Here is a 24,409-nt window from a genome sequence, read left to right as displayed (position 1 = left end):
AAATGTATAGGATATGCAATGTGACCAGTTAACACTGCAGGAACAAACTTAACTTTTGGAATGTTATGACTTTTGGAGAGCTTGATTTTTGCAGTGTTAGGGCTGAGGAATCTTAGAAATGTAGGGCTGGAAGGGACCTTGAGAAGTCATCAAGTCCAGCCCCCTGCGCTGTGGCAGGGCCAAGTAAACCTAGATCATCCCTGACAGTTGCTTATTCTTACTGTTGTTAAAAACTTCCAATGATGAGGATTATACAACCTCACTGGGAAGTCTATTCCAGAGTTTAACTACCCTTTTTTATATTTTCCTAATATCTAACCTAAATCTCCCTTGCTGGAGATTAAGCCAGCTACTTCTTGTCCTATCTTCAGTGAACATGGAAAACAATTAATCACCATTCTCTTTATAACAACCCTTAGCATATTTGAAGACTGTGATGAGTTCTCAGTCATCTTTTCTCAAGACTAAATATGCCCAGTTTTTTTAACCTTTCCTGATAGGTCAGGGTTTCTAAATCTTTTATCATTTTTGTTGCTCTCCTCTGGACTCTTTCTAATCTGTCCACATCTTTCCTAATGGGTGGTGCCCAGAACTGGATACAGGGACAACTGCCTCCTGTGTCTTACATACAACACCCCTGATAATCATTAATGCTAACTTTACTACCCATTATGAATTTTTCTCTTTGCTATCTGTCTCAGAAATCACTACATAAAAGAGAATTTAGAAATATGAATGTGTAGTTCCACCTTCTGCATGAGAAGTATGCTTATTGTACATTGTTATATCAAGCCTGTCCTATATTTTTGTTGCCTACTTTGCAAGAGATTGCTTGCCACATACACACAGAGAATTCCCCTCAAAGTATAGTATTAATGTTAGAATAACATTTAACATTCCCCAAAGCTTTATTTTCACCATATTAAACTAAATACAATCTTGAAATAATCAGGTTCACTTTAATTAACAATAAACATATTCATAAATGAGACATTCTATTTAAATATAGATGCTATAATCAATAAAATCACAAAGAACTTCTACCCCTGCGTCCTTTTAACTTCCTTTGCACCCCTTCCTTCGTAATAGGTGTATTTAATCTAATATTTTAAAACTTTTGTCTCATAAAAGTAGTGCTTTCCTACAATGTGCATTTCAATGTAACATGTCATATGGTTGTGTTGGAAGGTTGATTTCTCTGTTAGATGGGATAACATTTCATAATTATGAGCTGACTGACCATTGCCAAAACCAGTCAACTCATAATGAATCATTGAAACTATAATGTTGTTCACATTAGTTCCTTCCTGTTTCCATCTCTATTCATTCAACATTAAGTATACATGAGTAGTGGAATAAAATAGTTGTGTATAATATCCCCTTGCATGTACTAATGTAATTTTTGTTCTGACTATATTATATGTTAACTCTTTCCAAATAAATGTCTGTCTTGGTGCATTTTAAACACATTCATAATTTTTCTTACAATAAGTTCATGTATTGCATGATTGTGGACCATCATGTCCATAAAATGAGGAGATGAGTGCCAGATCATCACACGGCGAAGGTTGGAAATGCTCTATCAGAGTTTATGCTTTTTCTTTAAAACTTTTGTTTTATTAAATGTTACCTTAATCTCTAAGGAACATAAGATATTCAATATGTTATGTTGCAAACAAAATGCCTTGGGAAAAGAAGGCACCTTACCTAGCAAGACTTTTTTTTTCTTCTCTAAAGCCAGTCAGAGTTATAGGCTGAACCAGCTCAGTCTTAACTTAGTCTCCTCTTATGAATGTATGACAATAGTTTTTTATGACAAACTTTCTCTCCTGCCACCTCCTCGCACAGGTCCCTGTACTCATTCATTGTGTATGTCAGATAACTAAGCAGGATTCTTTGGTGTATGGGCCTTGGGTCTATAGCACCTCAGCCTTAGAGATTGTCATAGCATGATGTGTAGCAAATGAGAGGAGTCTGCTGGAAGAGGAAGAATAGCTTTGTGATCAGAGCACTGGACTGAGATGTAGGAAATACGGGCTCTGCCACAGATTTTTCTATCTGGAAATATAGTAGTTCCAGGTTTGAAAATGGGGGATAATAACAGTAAGGATGGCAAAAAATACTGAACCAGCTGTTTCATTCGTTGAGCACTTGTCTTCTACTGCACTGAACAAGGCAGGAATCTTGCAGAAAACAGTGTATGATGATATAATCTAACTGTTATGCATACAGTCAAGAGGACAGAGATGAAGGTGGTCGGGCACCTTTATCTTTGTCAATTTCTGACCTTTTAATGCTTCTGTCATAAACATACAGCTAACGGTAGCATAAAATCCCTCCTTTACCTGTAAAGGGTTAAGAAGCTCAGATAACTTGGTTGGCACCTGACCAAAAGGACCAATAAGAGGAGAAGATACTTTCAGATTTGTGGGGGAAGGTTTTTGTTCTGTGTTTCTTTGTGTTCTCTCTGGGACAGCAAGGAACCAGGGCAGGGAAAATACATCTCCTAAAGCCATACCTGAACTAAGCATCTAAGATTACAAATTTTAAGTAATAGGAAGGAAATGCTTTAGATTATCTTTTATTTTAGCTTGTGAATTTTCCCGAGGCTAAGAGGGAGGTTTATTTCTGGTGGGGTTTTTTTTGTAACTTTAAAGTTTTGCCCAGAGGGGACTCCTCTGTGTTTTGAATCTGATTACCCTGTAAAATTACATTCCATCCTGATTTCACAGAGGTGCTTCTTTTTCTTTATAATAAAGTTCTGTTTTTAAGAACCTGATGGGTTTTTAGTGTCCTGAAAACCCAAGGGCCTGGTCTGTGCTCACCTTGTTTACTCTCAAGTCTCCCCAGGAAAGGGGGTGAAGGGGCTTGGGGGGATATTTTGGGGAAACAGGAACTCCAAGTGGTCCTTTTCCTAAATCTTTCTCTAATTCACTTGGTGGTGGCAGCGATACTGTTCCAAGGACAAGGAAGAATTTGTGCCTTGGGGAAGTTTTTAACCTAAGCTGGTAGAGATAAGCTTAGGGGGGTCTTTCATGTGGGTCCTCACATCTGTACCCTAGAGTTCAGAGTGCGGAGGGAACCCTGACAGCTTCACTTCACAACTTTAATGCAGTTGTTTGTCTATTAATATACACACACATGCATATTTCAGAGTAGCAGCTGTGTTAGTCTGTATCCGCAAAAAGAAAAGGATTAAGTATACTGTAGAATAGAGGGGTGTGGGCAAGGTGACACTTCTATCATAAACCTATGTTTTCAGCCAGAACTTCTGGATAATTCCTTATGGACTAGGACTCCTGGACAAGTACGCTGTAATTCATTATTAAAACCAATCTCTCTCACAGTAGATATTTGAAAAGACGGCACTACTACTAATAAAAGTTAGTGAAATGTCTCTTAACTTAACAAACAGAACTACTTTAGCATCCAAAAATCCCCTGTTCAGGTTCCATCTGAATGTGTCATCCCCCCACCCCCAGTGAACTAAGCAAAGGACTATCACTCATTTAACACTGTGGTTACTTTGCTAAATTCTGAACTCTAGTATCCATGATATTAAAATTTGTTTTATTCTTGCCATGATTCACTTAAGCAACTAACTACTGTAGTCCACAGCCCAGAATTTCAAAAGCGTTCTTTTATTTTAGATACCTCACCTTTTTTGGGTACCCAAATACCTTAAAACATTTATACCCAACTTTGAAGGTATCTTAAGTTGAGTACTCCAAAAGTGAGGCACCCAAAATCATTAGTTGCTTTTGATAAATTGTGGCATAGGTCTTTAATATTGGGCATAGGCCTTCTTGTTATAAGTGACTTGTAGAAAAGCTATACTGTCATGAGGGTTGCTGCAGAAATATTGTGCTCCAGATGACTGAAAGCTTTTTTTTTTTTCTTTTCCTTAAAAGCCCTAAGAAATGCCTATCTAACACACAAAATGGGCAAGGAGACAAGGCATCCAGCATCTTTCAAGCTGAATATCTTGATTTTTGTGGATTTAAATCCAAACATTAATGTTAAGTCAATACCATTTTCTTCATGTGAATTGCTTTATGCATGTCTAGATGGATACTATATCAATACTTTTTATAAACTGGGGTTTAGCCAGGATTACTGATAATCACTGAGTGCTAGCTATATAGGTAAAGATACATTAGCGTGCTCAATGATAGCTTCAATGTTTTGTTCCGTCTTTTATCCTTCTCTGTATGTAATTGTGATTCCTTTTATGCCTACATTGTTCCATATGCCATTATTACTGTTGAATTGCTATCTTCAGTGGTAATCAAACCAGGCTGCTTTGATTATATATAACTTCACAGTGAACCAGTACTTCAAAATGTGAGTTTTTGAAAAGGCTTTCGTTACAAGTTAAAGGAAATTGAGCAAAGTCGCACGCAGTAGTATGACCTGTTTAACAGTTGAGTACTCCAGATCTACACTTAACAAATACATCTTTGTCACTGTGTACCATGGAGACATATCCTAGGCTTCTACATCTCAACATGCAGGCAGCTTTTTAACTGGGTCTTAAGACCATTCATCATAAAAAGAGGTTTAAAAACTGGCCAATAAATTTGTATAGTGAGATGTATGGGTAAAATCAAAACTGTGTATAAAGCACTGTAATATGTGATTTTTGTCTTGTTTTTTGCAGATTTAGAAATGGCAATTGCATATTGGAATTTAGTCTTATCGGGAAGGTTTAAATTTTTAGATCTTTGGAATAAATTTTTGTTGGTAAGTATATTTTTCTATTCCTGTATGTGTTAATGCACAATAGTCAGGTGAACCCCACAGCTTGTAAGATTGTGTTTCCACTGCACGCGCACACCAAAAAAAAAAAAGATGAGAGTACAGTGAATGACAGCAGTTTCCTTTTCAGCATCTTTGCTTTATGAGAACTGATCCGGAACATTGTTAATGGACCCTAAATGAATCCTCTCTATAATTTCTCTCACTAGGGAAAGTGAAATGGTACCTAGAGGCAGTCCCATGAGGTATGCCTGCCTCGCAGCACCCCCCCTGCTAGCTGAGCATGATGCTGCAAACACACTGGCTCAGTTTCCCCTTACTAAGGTTTTCTGTCTCCCAGGAATTCATGTGGCTCAGAGCTCCTCTTCATAACAACTTCTGGGCTCCCTTTACATCTCTTTGCTCTGGGATAGAGTGTTGACTCCCAGGGTGTTTCTTATGACTCTCAGCCTCAGCCCCTTTGGGCCACCTTTCCTCTTCTATGCTCTGGGATATAGATCTGACCCTTCTTCCCTGGAGTCCTACCAGAATCTACTTTAGGGTCTTACACAGGAGACCAACTTGCTTCTTGTAGTTCTTCCTTCAAACTGAGTTCTCTCTGCCCTTTTATGGGGTCCTGATATTTATCAGTCTGTCAAGTGACTCCAATTAGTTCAGCCGCCTTACTCTGGGAGGTAGCTAATTATGGCAAAGGGATGGGGGGAGCTGATTGAACAGGCCTCTTGGCCCTTAAGGAGCAGGCCTCCCTAGTCTGGGAACCACTTGACCTTGTGCCCTCTACTTGTAAAGGCTGAAGATACAATCTGACACCCTAAATTGTAGATTGAGCCCTCATCCTGTCTATCCTCAGGAACATATGATTCTTCTTCGAGTATTGTCCGTATGGGTGCTCCACTATACATGTATCTGCATCTCTGCGCTGTTGATCGGAGAACTTTGGTGGTAGTCCTGCCCATGCATGCATACTGGCTGGTGGGGAACAAGGCTAGCCATGGGCAGGCAATCCCTCCTCAGTTCCTTCTCAACTCCCCCTGGCTAGAGACTGAGCTAGAGCTGTCCATTTGCAGATCGTTAGTTCTCTTAGAATTGTTAATTTTAGCTTCTTTTGAAGCCCCTTTTATCTTTCTTTGCTTTGTTTACATTTTATTTTGGCTGTTGCCTTTAAAAAAAGAAAGAAGAAAAGAAAGGGACTTCATCAACTCCCTGTGGTGGGATCCCCCTCACCCCACAGGGATATGCCTGGCTCTCCGGGCTTCAAAAAGGAAGCCTTTGCAAGGAATCTATCCCAGTGACTGACAGACACTCCTAGTGCATCCGCTAGGTGGGAGAGAAATAGAAGTGTGGCCTGTGTAAGCAACTGAAGCCCAGATCCAGGAAGGAGAGAAAACTGAGGCTCAGACTCCTACTTGTGGAGTCAGCCCTTCAACCTCCGGAGTCCTCGTGGGAGCCCTCGCCACAGCCCTCCACTCTGAAAGGAGGTAAACTCAGAGAGACACCTGTGAGCCACTCACATAAGGCATCTAAGAAAAGGTCCGTGCCTCCCCATAGCAAGCCCCAATGAAGCGAAAAACAATCCTCGGCTCAATCAGTATAATCAGTACTAACAGCACCGAAGCCACTGAAATCTGGTATCCAGGGCATGTGCTTTACCGAACCGACAGGGCAAGTTGGAATGCCTGAAGACTCGATGGGCACAAGGAAAGAAGCATCAATAGCGGGGGTACATGAGAAACGTAGAATATCTGCCGCGGGGAAGGCTCCATCTGTGTGGTCATCAACATCACTACCGCTGGCGATACACCAGGCACTGACGGACCCTGCTGTCAGATCTGCATTTCCGACACTGTAGGTGCAAGCGTCTTTGGCACCAACAGCCTCTGCCAGTACCAATGCCCTCCACGCTGACAGATTTCCGGTGCATGACGGATCTTTTAGTGTCCAACACACTGGACTCTCCTCTGCTCAGTAATGGGGGCCCGGTACCAAATTCACACAGAGCCCTTGACTCACTAATGACCTCCTGCCACACACTGCTTTTTTGGTTGTCAGAATCAGAATGTGAGCCAGCTTCCCTCACTCTTCTCACCCACCATATGGAGCCCAGTTTCATTATGGACACTGGGCATATCACCCCTCTGACCTGCAGCCTCCCTGGTTTGGGCAACTGTGGTACCAATCACTGAGCCCCTTCCCATCTCAATGGCTGTACTGGGACCCCTGGCAGGCCCAAAGGTAACAGGCCTCCATCACTGCTAGTGTGGCCTACCCACAGCCAAGGAAGTACCCTCCTTCAGCCATTGCCTCAAGGACCTCTGAACTCCCTGAACAGGCAAGAAAGGAAGGCCAAAGTTGAGGAGGAAGTCATTTCTTCAGCCCACTTCTTGTCATTATCATCAGATGAGATGGTGATGCCTCCTCCGCCATGTATAGAGGATGACTTTAAACTGTTCTTGGGCTTGGCACAGAGGATGGCAGAGACACTCCAAATATTTTTACAAGAGGTGTCTGAGTCAAATTACAAACTGGTGGAAATTCTGCATTTCTCCACCTCCTCCAGAGTGGCCCTCCCTATTAATAAGGCTCTACTGGATCCCGTCAGGGTGATGTGGCAGACCCCCACATCCATCCCACCAACTTATAAGAGGGAGGAGAAGACATGTGCCAGCAAAGAACATGGAGTTCCTGTTCTCACACCTGCCTCCCAATTCAATCATTGTGGATGAGGTTTACTCTTGAAGCCACCAACACCACTTTAAGTCCACCACTTATGACTGGGATTGGAAGCACCTGGACCTACTCCTCGGCCACCCTCCAATTCATAATGGCGAACTATCAAGCCTTGTGGGCTAAACACAATTATCAGAAGTATGTTAAGCTTAGCTCTCTTATTGAACAACTCCCCAGTTCTCACAAGGACCAATTTAAAGCCTGGATTAATGAAGGCCAGCTGGTGGCAAAAAGGTCTCTCCAGTCTGCACTTGATGCAGCTGACACGGCAGCATGTTCTATTTCAAATGCCATTGTGATGTGACGGGCCTCCTGGCTTCATTGTTTGGCTTCCCCAAGGAGGTTCAAATGATGGTGAAGGACCTTCCCTTTGAGGGGATGAAATTATTTGCTGAAAAGACTGTTTCCTCCCTCCACACACTAAAAGATTCGAGGGCCCCTCTTCGATCCCCGGTATCTATACACCTGGGTACAAAAGAAGGCACAGCACTCAGTGACCACTCAAGCGCTGCTCACAATACTCCTCTCAATACTCATCCTAGTTTCCATCTCAATATACACAGAGATTGTATGAACCTCAGAGGGAGAAGCCCAGGTTCTCCAGATGAAAGACATCGGGATCTCAGCAAACTTCCTCTTAGCCCTCCACCTCAAAGAGATAGCTTTGACGGGATGGTCGAGGTACCTGTAGAACACTCTTCTCATTTCATACTGGAAAACCCCACCCATCCGTTCGGAGATAGTCTCACCCCGTTCCACAGCACTGGGAATGGATAACCTTTGACAAATGCGTGTTGGAGATCATCCGAGATGGATACTCCATCCATTTCTCCCCCATCCCAAATACCTTTCCCAGTCCCTCTTCAAGGACCCCTATCACAAGAGCCTGCTGCCTAGGAGATAAACCACCTTCTCAGCATATGAGCCATAGAGCCAGTGCCTGCACATCTAAGGGACAGAGGCTTCTATTCTCATTACTCCCTGATACTGGAGGAAAAAAGGGGGTTGAAGACCTATATTGGACCTCAGAGTGCTCAACAAGTTTATCAGGGCTCAGAAGTTCAAGATGGTCATATTATCTACAATCATTCCAGCGTTAGAAAAAGAAGACTAGTTCTCAGCCCTCAACCTCCAAGATGCTTATTTTCACATCTCAGTTATACCGAGCCACAGACGTTACCTCAGGTTCGCGCTGGACCAAGACCACTACCAATACAGAGAACTCCCCTTTGGCCTCTCCTTGACCCCCAGAGTATTCTCCCAAAGTCCTCTCGGTGGTGGCAGCCCACTTATGCTCTCAAGACTTCATGATTTATCCCGACATGGACGATTGCCTTTTAAGGGCATGGTCCTTTGCAAAAGCCCAGCAAGTCACTCAGACCACACTGGATCTGTTTCAGAATCTGGGCCTACAGATCAATGAACAAAAATTGACATTAACACCAGAACAGAGGCTAGAATTCATAGGAGCCGACCTCAGCTCCATTCAGGCGAAGGCACTCATCCCACATTACAGATTTCTTAGTCTCTCCTCGTTGATGGAGACAGTACAATCCAGTCCCCATATTTCAGCCAGACAGTGCCTCCAACTCTTGGGACACATGGCTATGGGCACATTGGTTATAGCTCATGCCAGACTACGCATGAAATGCCTCCAAGAATGGTTTGGTTTGGTTTGGTTTACAGGCTGAACAGACAACATAAGGAAACTGCTACTGATGCCCACCAGGGGCAAGCAATCCTTGGAGTGGTGGAAGGACCCAGTGAACGTCTATACAGGAATCCCATTTGTTCGGTCTTCCCCATCTCTGCTTCTGACCACCGATGCATCCCTCAGAGGATGGGGTGCACATCTCAGTGGTCGCACAATACAGGACAAATAGTTTCCAGCCGAGAGATGTCTTCACCTCAACCTACTAGAACTCAGAGAGGTCAGAAACGTGTGCACTCACTTCCTCCCACGGTCAAAGATACGCACACAAGAGTCATGATGGACAATATGGCCTGTATGTATTACATAAACGATCAGGGAAGTACCAGGTCTCATTCCCTGTGTGTAGAAGCACTAAAACTATGGAACTGGTGCATCTCCCACAATATCTTAATATCAGTGGCCTACTTACTGGCAATTCACAACACAATGGGGGACAGTCTCAGCCACCAATTCCCACATGACCACAAATGGGAGATAGATTTGGTGGTACTCCATAACATATTCCAACAATGGGGGACACTGATGTTAGAGCTGTTCACTACTTACCAGAACAAGAAATGACCACAGTACTGCTCCAGACCGGAGATCAGACAACACTCCATGGGAGATGCCCTCCTCCCTCCATTGGACAAGGGCCTTCTTTACACCTTTCCCCCATTCCCTCTAATACTGAAATACTAATATTGACAGTGAAAAGAGAGAGAGTGAACATCATACTGATTGCTCCCACCTGGCCCAGACAGATGTGGTACCCTTACCTGTCACAGCTGACACTAAGTCCACCGATGATTCTTCCAGTCACTCCTTACTGTCTGTCGCAGAATGAGAGGTGTATTTTGCATCCTGACCTGCAGATTTTACATCTCAAAGCCTGGGTCTTTCACATAGAGACATCTTGCTCTGAGGAGGTACAGGAGGTGTTATTCCATAGTAGGAAAGGAGCTACTCACTGTACCTATCTACAAAAATGGAAGAGATTCCAAATCTGATTCCAGCCCAAAGGTTTCATCCCTAATACATCCACCCTACCGGTGATCCTAGACTACCTGTTGACTCTCAAGACGTCAGGGCTCTATCAGTTCACTAAAGGCTCATCTAGCATTGCAAATAGGTCAAAAAGTACAGTGATTTCAGCTCAGAGACTCTCCAAGTGTGTCTCAGACTGTATTAAACTCTCTTACCGATTGGGTAATGTAATACCCCTGTCTTTAATACAGACGCATCCTAGGAGGTCGGTCTCCTCCATCACGTTCTCCAAGGGTATCCCTATATCAGAAATCTGCAGAGCAGCTACCTGGGCATCTGCACATACCTTTGCAGAATACTGTGCCATCCTGGGGGATTTGGCTGCAGATGCCAAATTCAGTGCCACAGTACTATCATCCATATCAGACTCAACTCCAAAGTCCCAGCCTCCAGTGGTGGGCACTGTTCGGGAGTCACTTACAGTGGAGCACACATAGGGACATTACTTGAAGAGAAGATTACTCACCTTGTGCAATAATGATGTGTCTCTCTGTGGGTGCTCCACGAACCACCCTCCTCCCCTCTACTTCAGAGTTCTAGTTGCTGACTGTGCAGTAGAGAAGGAACTGAGGAAGGATTGCCTGTGCACACTGGCTAGCCTTGTGGCACGCAGGGAGCAGCGCATGCGTGGCTGGGACGACTGCTACCAAAGTTCTCCGATCAACAGTGCAGGAAAGCTGCTGTTATTTTATTAATAAAACTTTAAAACTTAGTCACTTGGTGTGCTCCTTCATCTCCTCCCCTAATGATCCTGCGGCCTCAGCCTAATCACCTGATGCCTCAGGCATATTGGTAACATAAATCTGTCATGTTATTAATAAAATAACAGCAGTGAGCGCGGGGGCTCCCCCCATCACTCAAAGGAAGGAAGAAAGTGTTAGTGCCCGTGCCCTAACCCACTTTCATACTCACACACGCTCAACCCAAGGCTGGCCAAGCCTGGTTGTAACATAAGAAGAAGAGGGGGAAGGGTGGACGAGAATTCTGTCCTGTGCACAGGCCGTCCAGGATCCGCTGTTGATCTCTGACTTGCTTTGACTCTTGAGAGGATTTTTAAGTCCTGGGTTCTTCCAGGGGCATTTCGTTAAGGGACCTCTGTCCCCCGTGTTCTTTGTACCAGTCCAAACTGGCTTTCTGTGGCTTCCTCGGCTTCAGGGACGCAAAACCGTTGTTTTTCCCCCTCGCTGGCCTTCACCGTCTCACTAGTTTTTGCAATCCCCTGCAGTCTTGTTCAGCTTACTTCTCTTTTCTCACGGCTGGTCGGGGTTGGAATCCAGGCTCCCGTCTTTCTTGGCATTAGAGAGTCTGCTTGTGTGCATTGGCCTTGGGCAGCTGGAGTCAGCTTCTTATTTTCAGACCTAGCTGGATCGTTGAGTTAACCCGTTCCTTTCTCCCTTCCTCCCCCTTTGGCCTCTCGCAACCTGCAAAGGAATCTTTCGCTCCACACTCACACCTTCAACCCCTCCCAAAATCCTTTCCCATGCATATGTGTATATAGGCGCTAGCAATATACAATGCTGGTGCTTACCCGGGGGAGCAATTTTACTGTGCCTGGGACAGGGCCTGCTCCCCTAGGGGGGAACGGCGGGTCTTTTGGGGGTGGGGGGTACGCGGCGGATCCAGGCCAGCCCCCGAAGGGGCAGGGAGGGAGCGCCACCCAGTCCCTCCCTGCCCCCAGCTCTGTTCCAGTCCTGCCCCCAACCGTGGCCCCATCCCCAGCCTTGGTGCAGCTTTGCGCCTGGCTGTGGGCCTGGCGGCGGCTCTGCTCCCACCCCAGCCTTAGCCCCTGGCCACGGCTCCATTCCCGCCTGGGGCCGAGGCTGGGGCCAGAAGCGGGGCCAGGAGCTGAGCAGCAGTTCGGTCCCTGGCCCCGCTCTTGGCCCCCTTACCCATGTCTGCTTCGTCTCTCCCCCGCTCCCCCAGCCATGCCCGGCTCCGGGGGCGGAGGCAGCATGGCCCTCAAAAATTTGGGGACTGCTGGCTTAAATCTTGAGGTGCTCTGACCTGTGAGTCCCAGTGCAAAACCCGAAGAATACTCTTGTTTTTAAAACATATTTGTTATAGATATTTCTCTGCTGCTACTCCACTAAAAGCTGTGTGAGGCAGTGGAAAGGGGTAGTATTTTTTGAAATGCTTATGATCTAATAGGGACTCACATACATATGGAAGCACCAGAGGTTTGTTTTGGTTCCATTATAGCACCTCCCTAGTTTTTTTTGGTGGTATATCTAGCCTGCTGCCCACCCGTGACTGGGTTTCTCCCCTTTGCCATTGACTGTTTTCATCCACAATCTCCTGGCCTCTCTCCAGCAACCTTATGCCTGTCTCAGCCTGTACCCTCTGTACCCACCCACCCACATACCAGTTTTTTGATTCCTCATGCCATCTGGTGACACTATTTTTCCCCTGCTGGGCAGAAGTGGAGCTGATCTTGCAGCTTTCCAAATTGGGGAGGAAGTTAGGAAATATAGTCTGATCTCCTGCTGAAGCAACCAGAATTGTAAATGGGGAGTAGGGATCTGGACTTTGGCTGGTTGCTTGTCTGAGTGCTTGATCCTAACAGTCACTGTTCTTAAAATAATAATAATAATAATTAATTGATGTGAGTGGATCAGGAGAAATAAATCAGTACTATTAAATGTGCTCTATACAGTTACCTTTTTTAGAAATATTTTATTTAGTAGTTTTCTTAGAAAGCTTTCAGTGTTAGTAAAGAGGATTCTACAAGATGGTGTTAGTATATAACAATGTAAGTTTTTTTTTGTTTTTTTTTTTTAGTGAAATCTGGATTTAAGGTAACTGCAGAATTTGAAAATAACTTGTATCTTAAACAATATAATTTGTTTCCATATTGCATAGGAACACCATAAAAGATCAATCCCAAAAGATACTTGGAATCTTCTGTTAGACTTTGGAAATATGATTGCAGATGATATGTCAAACTATGATGAAGAAGGTAATTAATATGAATTTTAATATTTTTAAAAATTGGATTTAGCAAAATTGAAATAATGCTGTGAATAAACGCCAAAACACAATTTACACCCAATGTTTTAAAATGTCTACTATCGGGAGCAGAGCTACAAATATACTAGATCATATTTGCTGCCGAGAATGTTGCCTGTAAGTAGGCTGAACAGGATCTTGCTTTAATATGCAGATGAAGGTAAGCAGTCCTGGACAGCACCGGGATAGTATGTGCTATCTAACATGTTATGTTACAGAAGCCAAAATAATACTGTGTATTTTCATACAAAAATCTTTATTAGCTTTAAATTAAGCTAATTTAATTAAAGCTAAGCTGGTGCGGGGGAGGGATAGCTCAGTGGTTTGAGCATTGGCCTGCTAAACCCAGGGTTGTGAGTTCAATCCTTGAGGGGGCTGTTTAGGGATCTGGGGCAAAAATTGGGGATTGGTCCTGCTTTGAGCATGGGGTTGGACTAGATGACCTCCTGAGGTCCCTTCCAACCCTGATATTCTATGATTCTAAGGCTACTAAACTTAGAAAAATATCTACACAAAAATAGCTTTTTAATAGCATATAGAAGTCTGGAAGTGAAAATTAAGTTTATGAAAATATTCATTAGTTCATAATCGATGTAAATGTCTAATAATAAAAACTAAACATTATCTCCTCTAGTAAAAAAATATTAAGGACAAATATCTTTCTGCATTTTGATATTCTCACGAACATATGTTATGCTGTGGTCCCAAATCTACAAACGTGTACACATGTTGAGTATCCTTATGCATGTGAATAGTTCCCATTATATGAATGTCTCTAATAGGAGTACCATGATCTTGCTTTGAACTCAAGTTTATTATAAACATCTCATAATATGAATTATGATACAACTTGCAAATAGTTTTCGCTATGAAGTATAGCTCAGAGAGAACATGCTTTAATGTTTTCTTTTATTAGTTAGGCACGTTTTTTTTTGTGCAGATTGCCCATGCCATCACCTTGTTATATCCAGTCCAATGACTAAGATATAGGTCATGCTGCGAAGTTGATATCCCTTGTGTTTAAAAACTAAATAGATTTATTTTAAGTTTTATGACTTTTTACATTGTTTGACTTCTCTTTAGGAGCATGGCCTGTTCTCATAGATGATTTTGTGGAATATGCACGACCAGTAGTCACAGGAGTAAAGCGTAAAACCTCCTAACCACAGACACTTCCAAATGGACTAAGTTTGCAGTCTGAACTCTATCAGGTAATGAAGACCTTTTCTCCAATAACTGCACACCGTCACTGGTTTTAATAGTCGTGGCAAGATGCCACTGACAAAACTTGAAATTGCGCCTTTCTGCCTAAAGAAAATGATGGCTGACTCATGGACACAGCAAGAAGAAACTCAAGATAGCCCAGGCTGTTCATAGGATATTGGCTTCAATTATTGTGCTGGTTGTATCATATAGGATGTAGATTTTGCATGATTTTATACTTTGGAGAAGTTTAACTAGAAGCCATTTTAAAGTTTTGACAGCACGGCATGCCATTCAGTTCATGATCCAAGATGAACACCAGCAGTTACATAATTAAAACTGTATTATATTGTACTTATATTAAAAGCAGTATTTGTGGTATATAAATTAAATCCCTAAATAAAACTTATGTAGTATGGTGTATTTTTATACAAGTCAGCTCTGTGTAAGTATCTGCCCTAATATAAACTTGTAACAAAACACTTACTGACACTTTTTTCTTGGTGCCAGGATTCTAGATTTATATTTTTACGCTCTCAGAAATGTACAGACCATGACTGATTTTTTCCCCTTGTAAGATCAACTTCTTCATCACAGTGTTCACCTGATGTGTGTGTGGTTATGTTAGCTATCAATAGCATTGCTGCACAAGGACTGCTCTACATTGTTTTGACTCCAAGAATGGTTTGAATATGATTATTTACACTGTTGATTGATTAGTCTTTTTTAAATAGACCCTAAAACAACCAAAGACACATTTTTATAATTCATAATTGATAAACATAATTCAGTTTTTCTTCATCTTTACATTTTCCATTTACTTTTTTGTGAATAATGAATTGGTGGGATTTGAGGATTTTAGTAGCCTTCAATTTACCGTAAAATAGCTAGGTTCCATTTAAATGCAATATTCTGTGCATGCAGTTCCTGATATGATCTCAACCCCAAAAAGGAAGGGGGAAAATAAACACACAACCACACTATGGACAGTATATCTTAACTCCCCTTCTCAAAAACCTTTGGCAGGGGGGTGATTTTTTTTCTCTACATTATGAAGCCTCTTGCTTCTTGTTCTAAATATTCTGTAAAACAAATAATAGTTCTTCTTTGAATAGTGTCCCTGTGGGTGCTCCACTTCAGGTGCGAATGTGCCTTAAACCCTTGATCAGAGATTTTCCATTAGCCGTGTTCATTTGGCCCACACAAGCATCCTAAATATCTTTAAAACTCACACCAAGGCTACATAGGGTTGTGCAGGCAATCCACCCTCAGTTCGTTCTCAGTTCCTCCTTGGCCTGAGCTAGACCCCTAATGCGTCTGCCTGGAACGTGCCTTGGCTAACTTCTTGTTTATAGTTTAGTGTTAGCATTAAATAGTTGTTAGTAGATAAGTAGCGTGAGGATTAACTTTTTGCCTCTCCCTCCCTCTGGGAAGCCTTTCTCTCCTGGCATGGTGTACTTAGCTCTACAGGATTCAAACATCTCCCAGTCAGCGGCAGCCACTCTTAAGTCCACCGCTTGGGAGACTCGCATGTCTACTAGAAGGAGACTTCTGCCTGGCCCTTAAATCCAGGGCAAGGAAGAACCAGGAGATCAAGTTGAGGCTGCTGCTGATGGAGCACTCCCTTCGACCTGCTTTAGAGAGTCATGTCAGGATATCCCTGCTTTGGACATCTGTCTCCGAACAGATCCAATGCCCCTTTGACCTCAGCACAGATCTCCTCTAATAAGGGGAAGACTTGTGAGGCCACAGTGAAGTCTCCCAAAAAGAGGAGCACTGGATCCCATCATAAGGAGACTGTTCTCAAAAGATCTTGGTCCCCCACTAAGTCCATGGTATCAGAAGCCTCAACCTCTCTGCTTCATACCATAGAGGTGAAAGACTCTTCCAATACCAGTGAGTCCAAATAGTCCCAGAGTTCTGACAGAGCCCCGGTACTGACTATAGGGGACAAGGAGGACAAGGATAAGCGCTTCTCCAGCCCATTACCACTGAGCATGGTTTTATTGTTGGCACCTCCCCAGTTGGGACAACCCAATATCGCACAACCGAAGTGTGTGACACCACCGGTACCTACTTTGGTATGCTCAAAATCTATAGTACTGTCTGCTTCCATTGCCAAGCACGCTACCATGGCGGTACCGATCCTTCGCTTGGTACCACAGGAATTCAGATACTCAAATGACTTATCATTGGCTGATGGACCAGAATCTCTACTGCTCATGGGTACTAAATGCTTCTTGGTATCAAGAGCCCAGTCTCTGGACTACCATCGCTCTCTGGTACTGCTGGACTCTCCACCCTTTTCCACTTGTGCTCCGCCATTGGAGGATACCCAAGGAGGAGGAAGACTTCCTTCAGTCTCATCCAGGGTTCTCTTGCACATCCACATAGAAATCTGTTATTTGACTCCCATAGGGAAGATCCTCAGGCTTGACACCAAGGATGGTGGGACCAACCCTAGATGCCACTTTCTCTCCCATTTGGTTCCTCCCAATGGCCATACTGGGATCCCTGGGCTGAGTACTGATAGCAACTTGTCAGATAACCAGTTCTGACACATTGGAAGGTTAGAGATGTTCAATCCTCTACTCCCCAACCAGGTCCCCAATACAAGGAAACGTTTGAAGAACAGAAATCTAGGGCAGATGAAGAAGCCAGCCCTCACTCCTATCTCTTTATCATCTCCAGATATGGCAGTTATACCTCCACCACCGATGGTTGATGATTTCCTACAATTTCAGGACCTTATAAAGTGAGTAGCCAGTACTCTTCAGATACCACTCAAAGAGGTCAAGGATTTGCAACACAAATTGCTTGACCTTTTGCAATCTGCAACACTCACTAGAGTTGCACTACTCATTAATGAGGCGTTCCTGGACCGAGCAAAGACAGTTTGACAAACATCTTGTAACATTCCACTAACTTGAAAACAGGTGGATAAAAGGATTCTGAATTTTTATTCTCGCATCATTTACCTAATTCTCGGGTGGTAGATGTGGTGAATGAGTTGCAACACTACTATAAGCAACACTACTCAGTCTACCCCATATGACAAGGGCCAAAAGCATTTAGACCTCTTTGGATGGAAGTCCTATTCTTCCTCAACTCTGCAGTTTCAGATTGCAAACTATCAGGCAGTTATGGCCAAATAATAATTTCACAAACTCATGCATTTACAATCTTTTTATTGATTTTCTACAGGAACAGAGGAACCAATTTCATGCCATTATTGCCGAGGGTCAGTTATTAGCTAGAACTTCTCAAGCGTTCTTGGATGCTACATACACCAACGCCAGCTCCATCTGTGTGGTAGTAGTTATGCGCAGGGTGCCATGGCTCCAACTCTCAGGGTTTCCGAGAGAGGTTCAGAACACTGTTGAATGTATCCCCTTTGATGGTTGAAAGCTGTTTGCAGAAACCACAGATGAGTCTCTTCACACATTGACAGACTCCATGGCCGTTTTAAGATCTCTGGATGCACCAAACCCCCCATGAAGAGGCATATGTTCCAGAGAAAAAAAGCAGCTCCTCCTTCTTCCAAAAGTTCCAAATCATCATTGAAACAACAATTTTGACCAGTTGGTCAAGGGTTTGAATCCTCCCACACCTCTGATTCAGCAGCTTGTAACCCTTTGCCCATCTCTCCCCTTTTGAAGACTGCTTTTCCCTTTCCAGCATGCTTGGAGGTGGATCACTACAGCCAAGTGGGTCATAAAGGTCATAACATCAGGCTACCCTGTCCATTTTTTATCCATCCCTCCCTCTCTCTCTCAAGCCTTTACTGAAGCAAGAAATAGATTCTCTTTCCATTAAGAGCAATAGAGCCAGTCCCAGCTCCTCACAGGGATAGGGGACTCTATTTGAGATATTTCCTTGTGCCAAAGAAGGATGGAGGGTGGAGACCAGATTTTGGATCTTAGGCTATTAAACAAGTTTGTAAAGTCTCAGAAATTCAGGATGGCGACTCTGACTCTGATATAATCCGTATATCAGAGGCAGCGGAGAGGTGTCTTGTAGGTCCAGGGCTGAAAACCAACTTCCATATAGTGAGACACCCATTTAACAGAAAATATCTACGTTCTACTATAGCCCAGGAACTTTTTTAATACAGAATACTTCCCTCTGGCCTTTCCTTGATCCTATGGGTGTTCTCAAAGGTCCTTGCGGTAGTGGCTGTTTATCTTCGTCAAGAAGCGATTTTAGTTTTCCCATACCTCAACAACTGGCTGCTCAAGGGTCAGTCTTACCAAGTAGTGCTGTCATCTGCTCAGACATCACTCTCTCTTTTCCAGGAATTGGGTCTTCAGCTCAATGTAAGAAAATCCACACTGATCCCTGTACAGAGAATACAGTTCATACAGTGTATTTGAATTCAATGACAGCCATAGCATACCTTCCCATGGAAAGATTCTTAACTTTATTACATCTAATCAGGACCATTGAAGGGAGACTTTAATCCTCAGAAAGAAACTGTCTACAGCTTCTGGGTCATATGGCAGCTTGCGCCTTCATGACCAATCATGCAAGACTATGACTGCTGCTCCCAGGGCTGGCTCAGAACATTCTGTTCACAAACCAGACACAGTTTGGACAAGCAGGTCACAGTCCCTCTCCATATAAAGAAGTCCCTAGACTGGTGAAAAGATCAACTCAACGTTTATGTAGGCACTCCTGTTGTTCACCCAACTCCAACAATAATTGTGACAACAGATACGTCTTTGCTGGAATGGGGAGCTCACCACAGTGCCATCACAGCTCAGGGCAGAGGGAAACCAGTCTCCACATCAACCTGTTGGAACTCAGGGCAATCAGGAATGCTTGTCTTCATTTCCTACCCGTCATCAGGGCAAATGCATTAAGATCATGACAGACAATTTGGCCTGCCTGTTCTATGTCAACAAACAAGGGGGAGAGCAAGATCCCACTCCTTGTGCACTGAAGCAATAAAGCTGTGGAACTGTTGTACAGCCCATCAGATCCAAATTTCAACCGTTTACCTCCCTGGAGTTCAGTACACCAAAGCTAACAAGAAGTATTGTATGTTTTTTCTCAAGAGGGTGTCTAAGCTATCAGTCTCTGGGAGACACCTTTCTCCTATCTTGCACGAAGAGTCTATTCTATGCATTTCCTCCAACAGTGCGAATACGGAGACTAATGAACAGGATCAGACATGATACGGTCAGCGTTATGCTTATAGTACCGACCAGGCCGAGACAAACTTGGTATCCTTACCTGTTTCAGCTGTACATCCACACAGCAACCAAACTTCTTATCATTCCTCATCTCCTCTCCCCAGACAAGGGTCATTTACTTCATCCCAACTTACGGATCCTCCATCTCAGGGCATGGTTCCTTAATGGTTCGTGTGATTAGAATCTACCTGTTCTGTGGAACTACAATAAATGTTACTGAATAGTAGAAAGCAGTCAACCCAAATTATTAACCTGCAGAAGTGGAATAGAGTCAGCCATTGGTGTCGGCGCCACCGACTCGTGTCTGAATCCTTGTTGCTTTCAGCTATTTTGGACTACCTGTTGGACTTAAGTTTGATTTCTTTATCAGTTAGCTTGAATTAAGGTTTATTTGGCTGCAATATCAGCTTTTCATCCTCCAGTAGAAGGAGTTTCTGTATTTGCTCACCCCGTGTCTTTAGATTTATTAAGGTTTTGGGAAAACTCTTCCCCAAGTTAGGGACCCCACTCCAACTGGGAACTTCAACTTTGTACTTAGATGTCTCTCAAGACCTCCATTCAAACCAAGGACAATCTGCTCTTTGCTTCACTTATCCAGGGAGGACTTCCTGTTTAGTAGCTATTATGTTGGCCGGTATGGACAGAGAAATTGGGGCCTTGATGGCAGACCCTCCTTCCCACTTTATGGAGTTATTCAAGGACAAGGTCTCTTTACATCCACACCATAAGTTCTTACCTAAGGTACTATCAGAATTTCATCTTAACCAGTCCAGTTATCTTCTGGCTTTTTCCAAAACCACAAAAGTCTCAACAGAAGAGTTCTTTTCATACCTTAGAGATTAGGATGACAATGCCCTTCTATCTAGACAGGACCAATCAATTTCAGAAGTCACCTAGACTGTTTGTTTCCATTGCGGTCCATGACTTCTGCCAAGAGATTGTCGAGGTGGATCTCCGTGTGCATTGTCACTTGTTATGGTGCAGCTGGTGCTCAAATCCTTCCTTCCCCCCCCCCCCCCGGTGACTGCATATTCTACCAGATCACAACATCCAGGGCATGACTCAAAAACATTCCAGTATCTTCAGTACATACGTTTAGTACATACTACACGAAGTCTTGTTCCATGCCTCCAGTTCAGGAGCAGCACTTGGTACTGTGGTCCTGTCTTCAGTTCTGGACTCAATTCTGAAGCTCCCTGCTCCAGGTGACTCCCAAGTAGTATCTCCACAAGAAGCGCAGCACCCATAGGGACACTACTCGAAGAAGAAGAGGTTACTCACCCTGTGCAGTAACTGGTTCTCTGAAATGTGTGTTGCTCTGTGTGCTCCACTACCTGCCCTCCTTCCCCTCTGCTTCAGACTGTTCTCTGTGCAACGTTTGGATGGAGAAGGAACCGAGGGATTCACACAGCCCTACATAGCCTCAGTGCGAGGTGCAAGGATACATAAGACACATTCATAGGCCAAATGGACCATGATAATGGAAAATGTCGGATCCAGGGCTCAAGAGGAGCATGAGCACCTGAAATGGAGCACCCATTGGGATGCATGTCTCAAAGAAGCATAGTTACTCCACAGGGTGACTAACATCTTCTTATGGTGTAAATCCATGCAATATCACTGACTTCAGTGGAGTTGCATCTGTTTATACCAAGTCTGAATCTGGTCAATCATCTCTGTTTTCCTATGATCTGCACCTTTCCGCAGGTGACTGCTGTGGTTTAGCACAAGGGATTAATCTTGTCTTTCTCAACAGTGTCTTCCTATCCATAAGCACAAAAAGTGCATATGATAGAGAGGTTTCATTGGAAAGTATTCAACATATTACTTTAACATACAGGGCTCTTGTAAACACTACCTCATCCTGCTGAGTATGTCGTCATCATTGTAAAAGTTTTTGTTAAAGCAAAGAGCTGTAAGTTACTTACAACTATGATTGATCTTTCCTTTAGTCAGAGTTGAATTGTCACAAGACCCTTAAAGGCATTAGCTAATCTTCTGAGCTATGTAATTTATTGATTGATTGATCTTTAGATCATATTCTATATCAATAATGTAAACATTTCATAACCTGTTGTACCATTTTGCTTCATCAGTCATGAAGATCTGCAGGACTCATCATATTTAAAAAAAACTCTTAACATTTTGACTTATTAATAAGTACTTGACTTCTAATATGTCAAGACAACCTCCAGTAATAAAGCATCTCTCCATAAATATCATGTTGACAAGGGAAATATTACCCCATTCTTTCTTCCACTTGTATGAATTTAAATTGTGCATGCTGGTAAAAAGTGAGGATGGGAATCTGTATTTGTCTGAATCCTGAAATGTCCTGTAATAAGTTCCATAGCAGAAGTGTTCTAACTAAACCATTGGCATTTTTTTTATTGTTCTTAGTCTAGTTCTACCCGTATTGAGCATTTGTAAACACATCTTGCTTGACAGTTTATCCACTAGATGTCAGTATCTCTGTCCTTAGACAACTTTCTCCTATCTGTATGGGCAATTAGTATATAATATTTATAGTAACTAAGAAATAAAACTATTTTACTTTAACTAACCTCTGAAGCTTCTGCTTAGAAATACATTTGTATGCATAATTTAAATTATTCTACAGAAATCAAATGCAGCTAAAGCAAGAAAAGCAAAAAAGGATTGCATTGTTTTTACAAAACCAAACAGGTGAATAGTCTGTAGCTATTAGATATGAAATGTTTAACACTTTCCAATATCCTCAACTATATTTATCCAACCAAATGCAATAGCATAGTCCTTTATCAAACAATGTTGACCTGAAATATAGTTATGTACGTTACAAACTAAGCATGAATTGCGTTCATCTATAGTTCTGTTATAGGCAACTGGGTAGCTTCCGTTACAGGAGAGCTTGTGAAACATTTGGTCATGCTGAACACTTGCTAGAATCAATCTAATTGACACCCCTTCCTCTTTTTTTAAATTTATGTACTATATAAAATTCATCTGTATTAAAGGAAAACATTTTAAAAATACAGAGGTTACCATTCAGCTGAGTCTTGCAACCAGGTTGGGCTGGTCTGCTTTTGCCCTTCTGACTCTGAGAGGAAGGGGTTGCTCAGTGCTCCAGAGGATCTATAGTTTCCCTGGACACACGCACCTTTATCCACCCACTTTTAAGCCTTACTTCTATTAGGGCTCTTTCTGGAAAACAGATTCCATGTAAGGAAGACTGGACAGGAGTTCCACAGTGCAGTTTGTGAAATTAGCTGGCCAGTAGGCACTTCATTATTGCTTAGGTGGAGTATCCCACTTCCTTGTTGCTACTGGTCTTCTGCACCTCTGAGGCTGTGTCTGGAATTTAGCCTAGATCCTCTTACATAATAGCACAGAACAATACCTCTTGGCTGTTAAGCCAGACACATATTAAATATAAATACCTTGCTTTCACATAATTACTTTACTGGTTGCTTTTGTCCTTTGTTCAAACTTATTCAAAGGGGACTAGCTATGATTTGGCATTTAGGTAAAACGGTATATTGATAACATCTAAGCTGACCTGTTTATAACAGAAAAATTATACAAAAATCTGTCATCAGGTTGTTCACTGCATACAATATTAGTGCCTAGACACACTGTGTATTTTTTTTAAAGTTGGTGCCAATTTGTTTGGTTTGACTTGTTAGAATATCTTAAATTAATCATGGAGTTTGTACTTGATAGTTCTAAATCAATGTGATTTATCATGTGTCATGTTAAGGAGAACAAGCCTGCAGGCATTCACTCATGCAATGCACCTCATGAGAGTCTTGCTGCTAAGTAAGCTGTACATCTGTAAATTTTGTGATAATGGAAAAAGAATAAATAGACTTTCAATATAATGCATCAAAAACAATAAATGGTTTGGTGTTTGGTTTTCGTCTCTTTTCTCATTTGGAAATCTTGTGGTTTTACAGTTCAGCGTATTTGTTAGATCCTTGCATTCTTATTAAGTCATTCAGCAGATTACAAAGATCTAACAAAAATGAGGTTTTTAGTATTTAAGCTTAAAAGAAAATTGTCCATTTTGCTTAGCTGGGCAGTCTTATATTTCAAAAAGTTTAGAAATCCTTCTTGCGCTGTTTAACTGCAGTGATGGAATCATTAAGATACAATGTAGTTGACCAAACATCTGTCTCAGGTCCAGGCTGCAAACTCCCAAATAAACTTCCTAGCATCAACTCCTTCCGCCTCAATTCTCTATCCGCTCATAGATCTTGATTTCCAATGGCATTCTTTCCAGCACACCACCTGTACTCCTTAGGGAGCAGTTCTAGGCCCCTATCTCTTTTTATTGATCTCACATATATCTAGCCTTAAATCATGTGGACATGTTATGCTATGGTTTTTAATAATTGATATGAAAGTGCACTAATGGGAGGTGGCAGACAACTTCTTTAAAAAAGCAAGGTATGTAACTTATGACAATGGGCATATGGAGCTCCATGGTTTTAATAAGTAAACCAGGTAGTTGTTCTTTGTCACTGAAGCAGTCTTGGAGCAAGGTAGAAAATGTAATCAAGTGCCTGTAGCATCAAAGTTAGGGTGGACACTCTATTAAAGCTGGTGCTAAGGCAACACTAGAATACTAGGGAGATGGGTCTGGTATAGAAATCTGACTAGAATAATGCAGTAGCACGTGCTGCCCCTTTGCCATGGGAGCCCTTCTTGCTCATAGTGAAATGAGGAGGGTGTGAGGAGAAAACCAAGATGCTCTTTTTTTTTTAAATAGGAAGACTATTGAAGGAGTGAGAACAGTGGA

General features: G+C 42.6%; 1 protein-coding gene across 6 annotated transcripts in view; it reads left to right on the top strand.

Annotated features, from left to right (window-relative positions):
- DCUN1D2 (defective in cullin neddylation 1 domain containing 2) overlaps positions 1-22,972 on the top strand; it is a 57,297-nt gene extending 34,325 nt beyond the window's left edge. For 4 of the 6 annotated variants that reach the window (XM_073350490.1, XM_073350508.1, XM_073350504.1 and 1 more), the window contains exons 5-7: positions 4,661-4,743; positions 13,085-13,181; positions 14,315-22,972. In XM_073350490.1, coding sequence (XP_073206591.1) covers positions 4,661-4,743; positions 13,085-13,181; positions 14,315-14,394 — 260 coding nt within the window. In that variant the 3' untranslated portion in view covers positions 14,395-22,972. Of the gene's footprint in view, positions 1-4,660; positions 4,830-13,084; positions 13,182-14,314 lie in introns of those variants that run through there. The other 2 variants (XR_012159651.1, XR_012159648.1) reach the window with 1 other exon arrangement.
- Positions 22,973-24,409: the final 1,437 nt, after the last annotated feature.

Source organism: Lepidochelys kempii, chromosome 1 (genome assembly GCF_965140265.1).
Source record: "Lepidochelys kempii isolate rLepKem1 chromosome 1, rLepKem1.hap2, whole genome shotgun sequence".
In the NCBI taxonomy this organism is placed as follows: Eukaryota; Metazoa; Chordata; order Testudines; family Cheloniidae; genus Lepidochelys; species Lepidochelys kempii.
The sequence above is the reverse complement of the archived record's forward strand: the minus strand, read 5'-3'. Positions and strand labels throughout refer to the sequence as shown.